Here is a 13,129-nt window from a genome sequence, read left to right as displayed (position 1 = left end):
CTCCATATCCTCTGCACTTTGTTTTAGTGTCATCAGCACTAAATGATTGGTCTTTTCAAAATACGGTTATGGAATGGCATGATAAGTGTTCTTCTTGTTATGACAGTGGTCAAGTGTGTTGGCTCCTCTGGTTCCACAGGTGATACATTGGTGGTAGTTGTTCTTTAAGCTGGCCTGGTTGAAATCTCCCGCAGTGATAGGGAAGGCAGCAGGATGTGTAGTTTCATGCCTGCTGGTTACATTGCTCAATTCTTCCAGTACCTGCCTGACGTTGGCCTGAGGCGGAATATACACTGCCACCAGGATGATGGTGGATAAAATGGATGACATTTGACCATTAGATGTTGCAGGTTGAGTGAGCAGAACTGTCACGTGTCCACCACAATGAATTAATCATAAAGCATACTCCACCCACTGAATTAAAAGACTCAACTGTCCTGTCATCGTGGAGAATCTTGAAGCCATCGAGCTTCAGTGCTGCATCCAAATTGGTGGGGGATAGTCATGTTTCTGTGAAGTTAAGTGCACAACAGTTCCTGATATCCCTTGGTACAGCAATCTTGCTCTGAGGTCTTAATTTCCGGAGACTGTACATTCACCAACAGGGTAGTTGGGAGTGAGGCAGGCCAGCTAAAGCCTCTGCCTTTAAATCATACTTGCAGATGAGTCTGCTGTTCGAGGTTTGTCAATTTTTTTTTTGAGTTTCAATATGTATTTTTTAAGCATCTTAAAACAATGCTACTTACTGAACCTCCATGGATGTGACTGTGGATTTCAGATGTAGTTGTCTGAAATGGGAATATTTGATGATTCCCCTCAGCATTGCACAGAAACAGTTGTCTCTTAAGTGCCTAGTGATGTATTAACATTTCATGCCTTGCTGATATATAATGTGCAATGTGTCTCCTGTTGAACAGTGTGGTTCTATTTCTCTAACCTTACATTTTGTGGAGCTCTGGACATTGGGAGTCATACACTGAATTAGGAGGTTCTATGCTGAGGGTGAGATTGCATCCGTCAGCAATTGGTCAAAATACAGTAGCTCAGTCCTCTATCACAAAGTGTGAATTAACACTGAGAAAAAGATAGAGCCACACAGATTGACAAATGACACCCACATCATCCTCCACACTTCAAAGTTCAAATTTATTATTCGTCTTCTTGTAGGCAACCACAAAGAAACACTATAGAATCCATGAAAAACCATACCGCAACAAAGACCAACAAACATCCAATGTGCGAAAGAGAAACTAAACAATAAAAAAGTAATCAAATACTGTAATACATAAACATGAGCTGCATAGTCCCTGAAAGCAAGCTACTGCTGTGGATTCAGTTTAGTGCTGAGGTGAATGAAGTTGTTCCAGAAGCACGATGGCAACAACTGCTCCCAAATCGGGCGGCGTGGGATCAAGACTGTACCTCCTTGTCTGATGTTAGTAGCGAGAAGAGAGAGAGAGAGAGAGACATGTCAAGTGCAGACAGATGGCACTTAGATTTAGATGCTTTAATCTGGTTTGACACCTAATCAGCATGGAGTAATGGAGCTGAACACAGGTTTGTTTTCTGCTCTCGAGCCTCAACACAGTATCTCTCTTCCACCCCCCAGTGATGGCCGTACCTGCATTTTCAAGAGTAAAGTTCACCAAGTCCTTCAGGAGATCGTAAATTTGCTAGTTTGCTGGTTCAAAAATACATTTCTTAAAGGGAAATTACAGGCTGCAGATTGCAGTAATCGTAGTTCAGAAGATGTACATCTAGTTGTTCTGGAAGCTGCCTACAAAATGCCGCCGTATGTCGCTAGCAGAATCTTGGAATTTTCTCTTTCCATCCGCTCATTCAGGCACTCTTTTTAAACATAAAGATTAACTTCATTTGTCACATGTACAGTGTATCGAAACGTACAGTGAAATGCATCATTTTGTATCAAATCAAGATGGTGAAGATTGTGCTGGCAACCTGCAAGTGCCACCATGTTCTGGTGGCCACAACTCACTAACCCTTTTGTGACATTTGTTTTGCATCTTTTAATGTAATAAACTTCTTACAATCCTTCAGTACGTCATTGGCAGGCAAAATTTGGCACTAAATTGGAAAATACACTATTACTTTAAAGATGTTAGAAATGATCAGCAGGTCAGGCCATGTCTGTAAATAGAAAAATATTTTGCAGTAAGTCGTGGAGAGTTTGGGGCAAGTGATTAAACGTTTGGTCATTAAAGTGGTTTTTAAAAATAGAAGAGTATTGAGGCAGTGAGATTCAGGGAAGGAATGCCAAGGCTTGCGCCAAAAAAGTCGAAGGCCTCAACCCTTGGGGTAATCTTGGAAATTTCTACAGATGTATGATGGAGAGCATTATAACTGGCTGCATCACTGTCACTGTGGCATCCATTGTTAAGGACCCCCATCACGCAAGACATGTCCTCTTCTCGTTACTACCATCAGGAAGGAGGTACAGGTGCCTGAATGCACACACTCAATGATTTAGGAACAGCTTCTTCCCCTGTGCCATCAGATTTCTGAATGGACATTGAACCCATGAACACTAACTCACCACATTTTTTGTACTACTTATTTTAATTTAACTGTTTTAGATAAACATTATTTACCGCATAGTACTGCTGCCACAAAAACAACAAATATCATGACATATGCAACATTTTCTGAATTTGGGGCTAGGTGTCAAACATGCAGCCTGATAAAGGCATCACACAGCTTTTAGTTACTCTGTACCATTTCACCAGCTCTCTGCATACATGTAGACCCTTATAACTTTTCCTTCAGTTGCTAAAAAATATTTAGAAAATATTCAGGATGAGATGAATGACCCTAAACACCTTCCCAAATTGAAATCCATCTACCATTCTGAGTCAGGTTTATTATCATTGACATACCTGTATGCCATGAGATTTACTCTTCTCTGGAAACAGTACAGGGCAAGGCATAAAAAGTTGTTATGTATTACAATGAAAATTAAATAGTGCATAAGAGTATAGTGAGATTGTGTTCATGAATTGTTCAGAAATCTGACAGCAGAGGGGAAGATGTTATTCCTAAGATATTAAGTGTGTGTCTTCAGGCTCCTGTACTATCTCCCTGATGGTAGTAATGAGAAGGGGACATGTCCTGGATGGTGGGAGAGGTTGATGATGGGTACCACCTTGCTGAAGAGCATGCCCACTTATTAAAATCTATCAGTGACCCTGACCAGTTTCCTCTCCCGTCTACACTAATGTGCTCCCCATCTTGATGCAAGTCTGGATATCCAAATACCTCTTCAGTCATCCAGGACAATGATAAACAGGATTCTAATATCAACCATATTTTCTCTGGACATCGTGCTACTTCCTGCAAATCAGAGTTCAAACATAACTACCACCCAAAATGTAAAACGTCACAGGAAGTGTACTTTCCCAAACAGATTTTTGAAAATATGATTTTGATTTGATAACAATGATCTCATGAGTCACCTGCTGAGCTCTAGCCTATGAACATTCCTTGTATGCCTGAACAGCCCAATGCCACCATGTCTCTCACTCCTGATTAAAGAATGGACCACCCAGTTAAAATTAATCCCTGGAAGCAATTTGTTCTACTGACCTAATTTTTTGTAACAAATTCTTTTCTGTCCACATTACTTTACCTTTTTATGACATTTTGGTTAATTGTTCTATGTTGTCATTTACCAAGGAAAAAATTCTTTCAACGCCGAATCATGTTTTGGCAATCAGGAGCTAACTGGCCCATGGAGTCTGTGCCAGATAGGAGTAAAGCACCCCACTTTCCTATTAGCACTCATCTTCTCCCATTCCACAACTAACCTGTTGATGGGAACAACAACTCTGTCTATCCTTACTAAATCTGTCATGATTTTCCAAATCTATTCTTAAAATTTCCTCTAAAGAGCCCAACCCTGCCTTCTTCAATCTACCCCACAGTTGAAGTCTCCTGTTCCTCAAATCACTCATAAAAAACAACTGGTCCATTTGTCAGCTAGTCTGTAATAAACATCTTCCAACCAGTCTAATCCTCCTGTCTCATTGTCCTGTATCAGTTGTGCTTGTGATTAGTGTTCTAATTGTTTTCTGTGCACTGCACAAGAGCTGGGGTTTGTGGTCTACAATACCCTGATTAGTATTCCCTCGAAAGTCTGATACTTATGCCACTAAATTTTTTAATCCTTATCTCACCTCAGATCACCTTCCCAAGTCTGTTGAGGAGCCTTGGGAGCAGGCCTACAGCTTCTCTCACAATTTTAACTACACTCTGCCTCATTCTTCCACACTCTGCATTGCTCTTACTTCTGAACCCTTATTTATTGGTCCATTCCCTCACAAAATAGACTTAAATATATTTTAGGTGTCACAAGATATTTAATTCTTCAACCAACAGTACAAAAGATTTTGGAAACTTTTCTGTGCAAATTGACTCATTGTTCCTATGCACAAGAAATTCTGCAGATGCCAGAAATCCAAAGCAAAACAGACAGAATGCTGAAGAAAATTAGCAGGTCTCATCCCAAAATGTCAACTGTTCATTTCCGTGGATGCTGCCTGACCTGCTAAGTTCCTCCAACATTTTGTGTGTGTCACTGTTCCTATATTTTGCTTTGAAATGTCCTAGGAGCATAGAATACATACTACTTTAAATCTTCCAAAGATGAGGGAATATTTACAAGAAAGTCCTTCTATCTCAGGCAAGATTTTAGAAGAACATTTGCCATTGACTCCATCTGCAGAGTTGACAATTCAATTATTCAAATATCCTCACCTTTAGTTGATCACATCTTACTCTAATTTAGTTAATTTGAAAAACAACAAAAGCAAAGGATTCCTATTGAACATGTTAAACCCAGTTTAATGTGTTCTTCTATAACAGGGCTCAATGTTATTCTTTTTAAACACTCAAATTCATGGTTACAATATTTGTAATAGTAGCTTTCTATTACTTGTACAATTGCTGGACAAAGTGACTCATTGCAAAATTCAGAGCTGCAGCTGGATGGTTAAAGGCATGATGTTAGAATTCTGATCCAGGCAATGATAGAGCAAACTATTTAATGAGGCAACACTGAATTCCAGTACTGCAAAATTTCCTTTAACTAATTAAACTTGTTCCAATGTAGAGCTATTGACGGCATAAAGAGATCTGTAGATTAGTTTCATGTGACAGTGATGACATTGCTGCCATTTTAGCAAAGAAAACTATTCACTTGCAACTATTCATTGCTAATATCACCTATGCCCCAAACTCTGTTGGTTTCTGTTTTCTTGTAACCAAGTGACCAATGCAACTAGATACCACAAAGTAAAGAGGAATGGCAACCTCAGAGCTACAAAACAAAACGCCCTCAGATAATTGAAGGATCGATGATCTGATTGTAACCTCGACTATATTACCATCAACCTCTAGCAACTGCTCACCCTCTTGCTTATCAAATATTGTTTACACCCCTCTATAAGGAAGTGAGTTCTTAAAAATCACAATCCCGAGTGAGAAAATGTTTTGCTTCAGTTCTGTCTTAAATGAGCATCTCCTGTTTTAGTTCCAGATTCATACACAAAGAGAAATGCCCCCTCTGTGTCCAACCTGTTGAGACCTGTCAGGAGCAAACATGTTTCAATTAAGTCATCAGCCTTTCTTCTAAACTCCAGCGAAATAAGCATCATCTATCTAGCCTTTCCTCATAAGAAAATTGCTGATTCTAGGTGCAACACAAGAGATGTTGGGGGAACTCAGTGGGTCAGGCAACAACTATGGAGGGAAATGGTAGTCTATGTTGTGAATTCCTTTAACATCTTCTGTGTTGCTCCAGATTCCAGCATCTGCAGTGTTTTGTGCGCCTTTCCAGATGTTAGCCTTGTTAACTTTCTTTGTTCTGCTTCTCGTACTAATGTTTTTTTCCTTAAACAAGGTGTTTTATTGATGATGCCCCATATAGCGTAAGCCACTGCCTCCATTCCCATTCTTATCCCGAAACAGATAATACAAATGGTGACATGGCCACTCAATTTTGAGGGAAAGGTTCTGGTTAGACATGATTATTGCCTGGACTCAGGCAGCATGAATATTAATAAACAGCTCTTAATATAGCACCTTATTGTACTTTTGATGCCCAATGTTCCCTCTAATTTTTTTTAAAGCTGACCAAATCTGAGCAGGAAACTTTTACACAGCCTGAAAACTGCACAGTAGTTTAAATGAACATCACATAACAAAAAATCCAGCTGTGCAAGCACAAAGGCTATGTGTACAGAAGCATTTTAGTTACTGCACAGTCAGCAGCTTTGAGGAAACAGTGTTCAGTACTACCATCTTAGTCTACATGTTATCTATGTTTCATTCTACAGTGTCACAATACTATTGCCTCTAGCTCAAGGGATCTGGGTTCAATGTTGATCTCAGCTGATACCTGTAGAGTTTTCATGTTCTGCTGATGATCATGTGGATTTCTGCTGAGTGCTCTGCGTTCCTCCCATGTTCCAGCCATGCTCTGTAAATTGCCCCTTAGTGCAGATTGGTGGTAGCAAATCAAAAGGAGAGTTACTGGGATATGAGTATACTGGGTATATAAGTTGCAGAACTGCAGGGAAATGAGGAATGGGAATGATGGAATTGTTCCCCTGGGAAACAGCACAGACCTGATGCACTGAATGGCCGCTCATGCTGTACTACGTAGTATAGAGGCACAACAGGAAACATTACAAATGGAACTGAATGGTGTGTAATTACACTGGACAACAAAGATTTTGCTTCCTGAATACTTTCGGGTGTATCTTATGAATTTTGGGCTGCTGATCATGAAAATCACCATGAAATTTCCCTAACACGCACTATTGTTTTGAAATTGCCTATATTAGTTATTTCAATTCATAATTCAAATTAATTAAAATGTTGCCCACAAAGTAAGCCGAAAAGTTTTCTATCTTGCCCAGGCATGCTTAGTCAGGATGAATGCTGCATGGCAGGACAGGTTTTAGAAAGGCTGCTACCAGGAAAGCAGCTTGGATACACCAAGTACTGTTGTTTCATTTACAAATGGGACAGCTCAAAAGGACTGGCCACTCCATAAGCAGTTGCTTTCAGGGTAGAAAAGTGTGGCACATATCCACCTGTAGACCCAACAAAATTATTTTTGCCTCCTCTTCACATAAAACTGGGGTTTATGAAAAATCTTGTGAAGGTGATGAACAAGGAAGCCTGTATTGTGCTGTAGGTTTCTATGTTTCTATGATTTTTGAGACAGATGTTTTCCAGAATAACTGATGCCAAGATTAAGGAAGGCATTTTTGTTGGTCTACAATTCACTGGTCATCAATGACAGGTAGTTCAAAGAACTTCTCATAGGCCTGGAGAAAATCACGTGGAAGTCATTCAAGGATGTAGTTGAAAGTTTTCTTGGCAACTGCAGAGCACTAAACTACGTGCAGCTGGTTGACAACGTGTTTCAAGCGTACAAAACCATGAAGTGCAGTAGACCACTAAAGGTGCATTTCTGCATTCCCATTTAGTCTCCTTCCTTGCAAATCTTGGCGCTGTCAGTGACGAGCATGGAGAAAGGTTTCACCCAGACATTGCTGTCATGGAGAAACAGTATCAGGGCAACTGGAGTCCATCAATGCTGGGTGATTATTGTTGGACACTTAAGCAAGAAGCCTTAGACACTGAGTAAAATCAAAAATAATCAACAACACATTTTTAGCTTAGTTGAACTATTGCAAAGCGTTAGCACTGTTATGCAATTAAACACATTATATTCAATAGAAGTTTTTCTCCAGATTCCTATGTGATACAAGTAGTCTGAAATTATATTTGTGTTCAGCTTCAAGCAGACTATCATAAACAATAAAAAAATTTTTATTGTGTCCAGCATTATGTGATGATCTTATGAAGTAATTAACTAGAGTTAAGAATAGTACTAGGTTACAATAAAAAGCAAGTTGGTAAGAAAACTGTAAACTTGAGAATTGGGAAGATTATTTGAACTTGCTGTGAGTTGTTAACTTGTGAATAAATAGCTACGTAAGTAAACCAGCAAGAGAAATGTAAGATCTTCCACAAATATTAAAATGAATTTGACTAGGGGTTCCCAACCTGAAGTTACTGGCCCCCCAGTCCATGGTATAAAAAAGGTTGAGAACCCATGAGTTGAGCCATTTCTAGGCAGAGATGGGAGTAATTACACTGGGGATGTAAAGATCTGTAGAGAGATGTAGACAGATTAAGTGAATGTGCAAATTAGAATGTTAGAGAGAAATTCATTTTGAAAGAAAATTTAAAATGCTGTTGTAAGAGGTCTGCATGTGCTAGATAACCTCGAGTGCACAGAATTACCTCCAGAAACATACATTTTAAAAGAGAAATGGGACAATAGTCTTTATGCAAGAAGGTGGAAGTCAACGTTCCCTCTAAGGTGAGCGTGTGCACACATCTTTTGCTACTAGTACACAAAGGAAATAAAAAGGTGCACAAAAAGTTGTCACTCTCTACCTTGTTGGCAGGCTAAGTATATTTCACGATTGTACACAATTTTATTTCCTTTTCCGGTTTCTGATGTGGACAACGTTGACAACTTGGGAGTTTGTGATGATTTGTCTGCAGATTTTAGAACTGGCTTATTTACTCTGTTTTTTACTGAAGAAATGATTGATTCACTATGTTGAGCTCCAAAGAAGCCAAGGGCATGAATCACAAAAGAAGTCTAGATCATATAAAGAAGAACGGCTTAATTAAGCAGCAAAAACAGCTACACCGAAAGCTCGTGAGTTCAGGAACGTGCAGCTACGAGAAATATTTATGTACAATACAGAAGTTGGCATTACTTGTGTGTTTTGTCATGTTGCAAGTGGGAAGAAGTGGAGTGATGTTTAGAAACTTGACTTTTTAAAGCATCATTTAGCAAGCAAATCATATATGAGCAGTGAGAAATCCCTCATTGACCATTTCAAACAACTTTAATAACATGTGAAAAGATTGATATTATTAATGCTATTGTATAGTATATGAAAAATAAGACTTATCTATGTGTATTATTTTATTTCTTTTAAACAACGAACAACTGAACTTCGAAGTTTATTATCCTTAAAATAGCTTTAGGTATAATTCCATTTAAAAATTCAGTGTGCACATGTTGTTGTCATTGGGTAAAAAATTGCTCTGCACAAGATTTTTGTGCACACTGGTCATTACAAATTAGAGGGAACATTGGTTGAAGTGTAAATAAGTCTCGCAGTAATGGTAAAATTAGATGGGATTATCATGAAGTACTGTGTATGGTCTTAGTATGCACAGTGAAGGGAAGATATATTTGTCTTTGTGTAGACATTGTGCAAGTTACGTGGGTGTAAATTATCCCTTGAAGGATTGAATAAAATGGGCCTTTACTCAAATGGCCAGTAACAGAATGATCCAATTCCCACAGTTATTTCTCAGTGACCTATTGTCTCTCAGGTGCCCATCAGCTCCCCTGCCCCCCACCCCCACCATGCTAAGGCAATTTACAGTCAATTAAGCTTGCAACCAGCATATTCTTGGGATGTGGGGGGGAAATGGAGCATCGAGGAAAACCCAAAGAGTGAATGTGCAAAGTCTATACAGGCACCAACTGAGGTCAGAATGAATCCCGAGTTGATGAAGCAGCACTATCTACTCCACTGCCATTCTGACTTTTCTATGGAGCTACTTAGGTTTGCTATGAGGTAATTTCTTCACAAGATTTGTATATTTTAGAATTTTTAATATTAGAGACCCTTGGATGTTGATGTAGAGAATATTTAAGGCTGTGATTTCTGGATATTCAGACTTGATAAAGTGAACTGCACTGCACAACATCCTGGTCTTTCCTGCTCTCCTTGTTCTGTTGATAATAATTTAGTCCATTCATACGTTCACATTCATTTAAAATTGATTATTGACTTTTGTGCTACTTGTTGATTGTTCATAGCTGTTTGCACTATTATCTTGTAAATTGTGGTTGCTGTTGTGTTGTCTGTTGTGGCATTGTCCTGTGTTTAAGCTTGACACAGAACCACAATTAATTCTGGTAATGTTTCACATACTGCCAATAAAGTGATTCTAATTCTGATCCGAATCAGGAGGAAACTAGGATCAGCTTTGAATTTTGAATAAATGATAGCAAACTCTAAAGTCATCAGCACTACAGCCAGAATATCGTCAAGGCCCCAGAACCTGAATTGTCACCTAAGCTTCAATTGCATCTTCATGTCATAAAATGTGAAGCATGAAGGTAGGCGCTAGTTGGAACTCAGAAGGAGGTTGTGATCGAGGATCACTGGGTACTTTACATTTTGCACATGGCTCTGCCATCTTTCTAGATAACTCCCAGTTTCAATATTCCCATCATTGGTCATTCTTTGCCGGTTTCTAAACATTTTTCCCATCATTAGGATGGGATGGATTTGAACTTATCCCCTTCAATTTATTTTGTTTGAAGATAGACTAATAGACTGGACTTTTAGTGATAGACTAAGATAACTGCACTGCTCCAAAGTGCACCATATGAGGACCTTCTTACCATTAGGCTTCTAATGCCCTTCCCTTGGACAACATTGGTGGTGTGGAGAGGGGAAACTTGCAGTTTGGGCAACTGCCGGTCTTCCATTTTAAAAAAAACCTTGCCCAGGGTTGCGCACTGGAAACTTTCCAAGGTGCAAATCCATGGTCTATCGAGACTAACAGAGACCTACACACTACACACACCATTAGGCTCTATAATGAGTCAACCTATAGCTGGCGAAGTGATGCCTCCCTCCTGTTAGACTGTTTGTGATAACTTATTTTTTATTCTTTCTACTTTATATCTGTGCATCTGAAATGGTACTGTGACACTGTAATTTCCTTTGGGATCAATAAAGTTTCTGTTTATCTATATAATATAAAACAATCAAGGATTACAAAGTTGATAAAGCATTAACTGAAAACCATTATAATTAGTCATATAAAAATATAGCAGAAATACAGGCCCTTCAGCCCCTCTAGTCTGTACCAAACCATTAAACTGCCTAGTACCATTGACCTGCATGGGTACATTTTTTCCCCCCAGACACTGTTCCTAAAAATCTTTGGAATAACACATAGAAAATCCTGCAGGAATTCAGCCAGTCAGCTAGCATCTACAGAAAGGAATAAACAGTCGATGTTTCAGGCTGAGCCCCTTCACCAAGACTGCACAGCTCCTTCAGCATTTTGTATGTTACTCTGGATTTCCAGCATCTGCAGAATCTCTCGTATTTGTAAAAAATCTTTGGAACCGTCTTGAAGGAACTTGTTATAGAATCAAACAGTTACAACATGGAAGGAGGCCATTCATCCCACTGGTTTGTACTGGCTCTATATATTACCAGATGGTGTCCCTCCCCAAAACCCTGGCTCAGCAGGTCTATGCAGCGTTTGCATGTTCTCCCTGTGCAACACACATAAAATGCTGTAGGAACTCAGTAAGTCAGGCAGCATCTATGGTGGGGATATTAATCCAGCACCCTTTTGAAGGCTGTTGATGAAACTGCCTCCACCCTCACCCTGCACTCCAGATGACAACCATTCACTAACGCCTTTCCTTTCTGTTCGGTCCAGTGTTCCTCTCACGACCCTCATGCACTTTCAAAGCTGGACGAAATGCAGAAAGCTGCAACTGTTGGCAGCCTGGAAGGTTGCTGGAATCAATGACGTGGTATTCCTGAACAGAGGAATTTGCTCTCCTCGGATCCAAAACATGAGTTGTAATTTTTATCCTGCGTGTAGTCTGTACCTACGTGCCCGTAATGCTGCAGGCAAATCTTTCCATTGTACCTGCACCTCAGATGACAATAAACTCGGCAGACTGATGAAAGGTCCCAAGCATCAGCTGGTTTCAGATTTCGAGCCGTGCATAATTTTGTCTTTCAGTGAATGCTATTTATATTCAGTAGGTCGGGAAATTGTGTGGGGAATGCGGGAACTTGGATCATGCAGGTCACTTAAGGACATTTCGTGAGGAATTTCCTCTATGCCGACATAATTTCCTCTTTTCATGCCGTTCTCGTTCCCCCCCCCCCAAAAAAAAAGGGATATGCCACGTTTAGATGCAGGGTCGTTCCGGAAAAATAAGCTTTGCTCGGTACTTTGACGAAGGAGTTGAGGCAACACCGCCAGTCTCATTATTGCGCGCAATGCAGCCTCTCCTCCCGCCTCTTGGCAATTTTTGAACTTGGTCCGTGCCGCGTCACGAGCCGCCGCCGTTGGCGGTGACGTCAGTTCCGGCGGGAGGCTCGCGACGAGGCAGCCTAGATCGAGCAAAACAAGAAGGCGGAAAATAACTCGATGCGAACCGGAGGCGTCTCTCGCGTTAACACCGAGCAGCTGTGCGCCCAACCGCGGAACCAAGCAAGTGTCTCTGACTTTATCTGTGTCTCGGATCTTCTAAAAAGAGAAAGATGTCGGCACAGGCCCAAATGAGAGCCATGCTTGACCAGCTCATGGGCACATCTAGGGACGGTAAGCGCGTGAGTGGTGAGACCTGTCCTTATTTTGTTTGAATTTAATGTCGATGTTTCCGTATGAATAGGTGTAACATGTCCGCTATGAGAATCCGGCCAATATGGTGGAAGAAGCTGAAGTCCTGACTCTTGTTCTCTCCCCGCCTCACTTCAAATGATTGATGGGTACCATTAGCCAATGGGATTTGAGTTCTCGTGGATCGGTGGTGGCCTTGGCCAGTCAAGGGAGACCATTTGCTGATTGACCACCAGATTGTCCAATAAATGAAGAAACGTCGTTTGTCTTTTGCAGGATGGCGGGATTTGAGACGAGTAGCTGTATTTCGATTGGCTTCTGTGGAGGTTGAAGCGAGCCAATTGGTTTGAAATGGGTGGGACTTTCTCCGTTCTCTCAATTATTTTGGGGTTTGAGTCATTTAGCGTTTAAGAACTATAGCACTGAAAAAGAGGGATTTACATCGTAGTAATTCACCAGTATTCTTCAGTTGAGCTGAGTAATTCAAATTATTAACAGATTGAAGGAAAAACAATGAAAACAGTCCAAATCTGCGACAAAGCATTTCGCAACTGAAATGTCAAAGTTTATTGTCAAAGTTTATTATCAAAGTACTTATGTGTAGTATATGTCACCATAT

General features: G+C 40.2%; 1 protein-coding gene across 3 annotated transcripts in view; it reads left to right on the top strand.

Moving 5' to 3' along the window:
* The first annotated feature begins 12,238 nt into the window (after positions 1-12,238).
* The window catches only part of LOC140719010 (putative RNA-binding protein Luc7-like 2), a 59,602-nt gene continuing 58,711 nt past the window's right edge, over positions 12,239-13,129 (top strand). For all 3 annotated transcript variants that reach the window (XM_073033323.1, XM_073033322.1, XM_073033324.1), the window contains exon 1: positions 12,239-12,492. In XM_073033323.1, coding sequence (XP_072889424.1) covers positions 12,432-12,492 — 61 coding nt within the window. In that variant the 5' untranslated portion in view covers positions 12,239-12,431. The remainder of the gene's footprint in view (positions 12,493-13,129) is intronic.

This window comes from Hemitrygon akajei, chromosome 31 (assembly GCF_048418815.1).
Source record: "Hemitrygon akajei chromosome 31, sHemAka1.3, whole genome shotgun sequence".
NCBI lineage: Eukaryota > Metazoa > Chordata > Chondrichthyes > Myliobatiformes > Dasyatidae > Hemitrygon > Hemitrygon akajei.
Note: the sequence above shows the minus strand (reverse complement) of the source record. Positions and strands in the feature narration are given on the sequence as shown.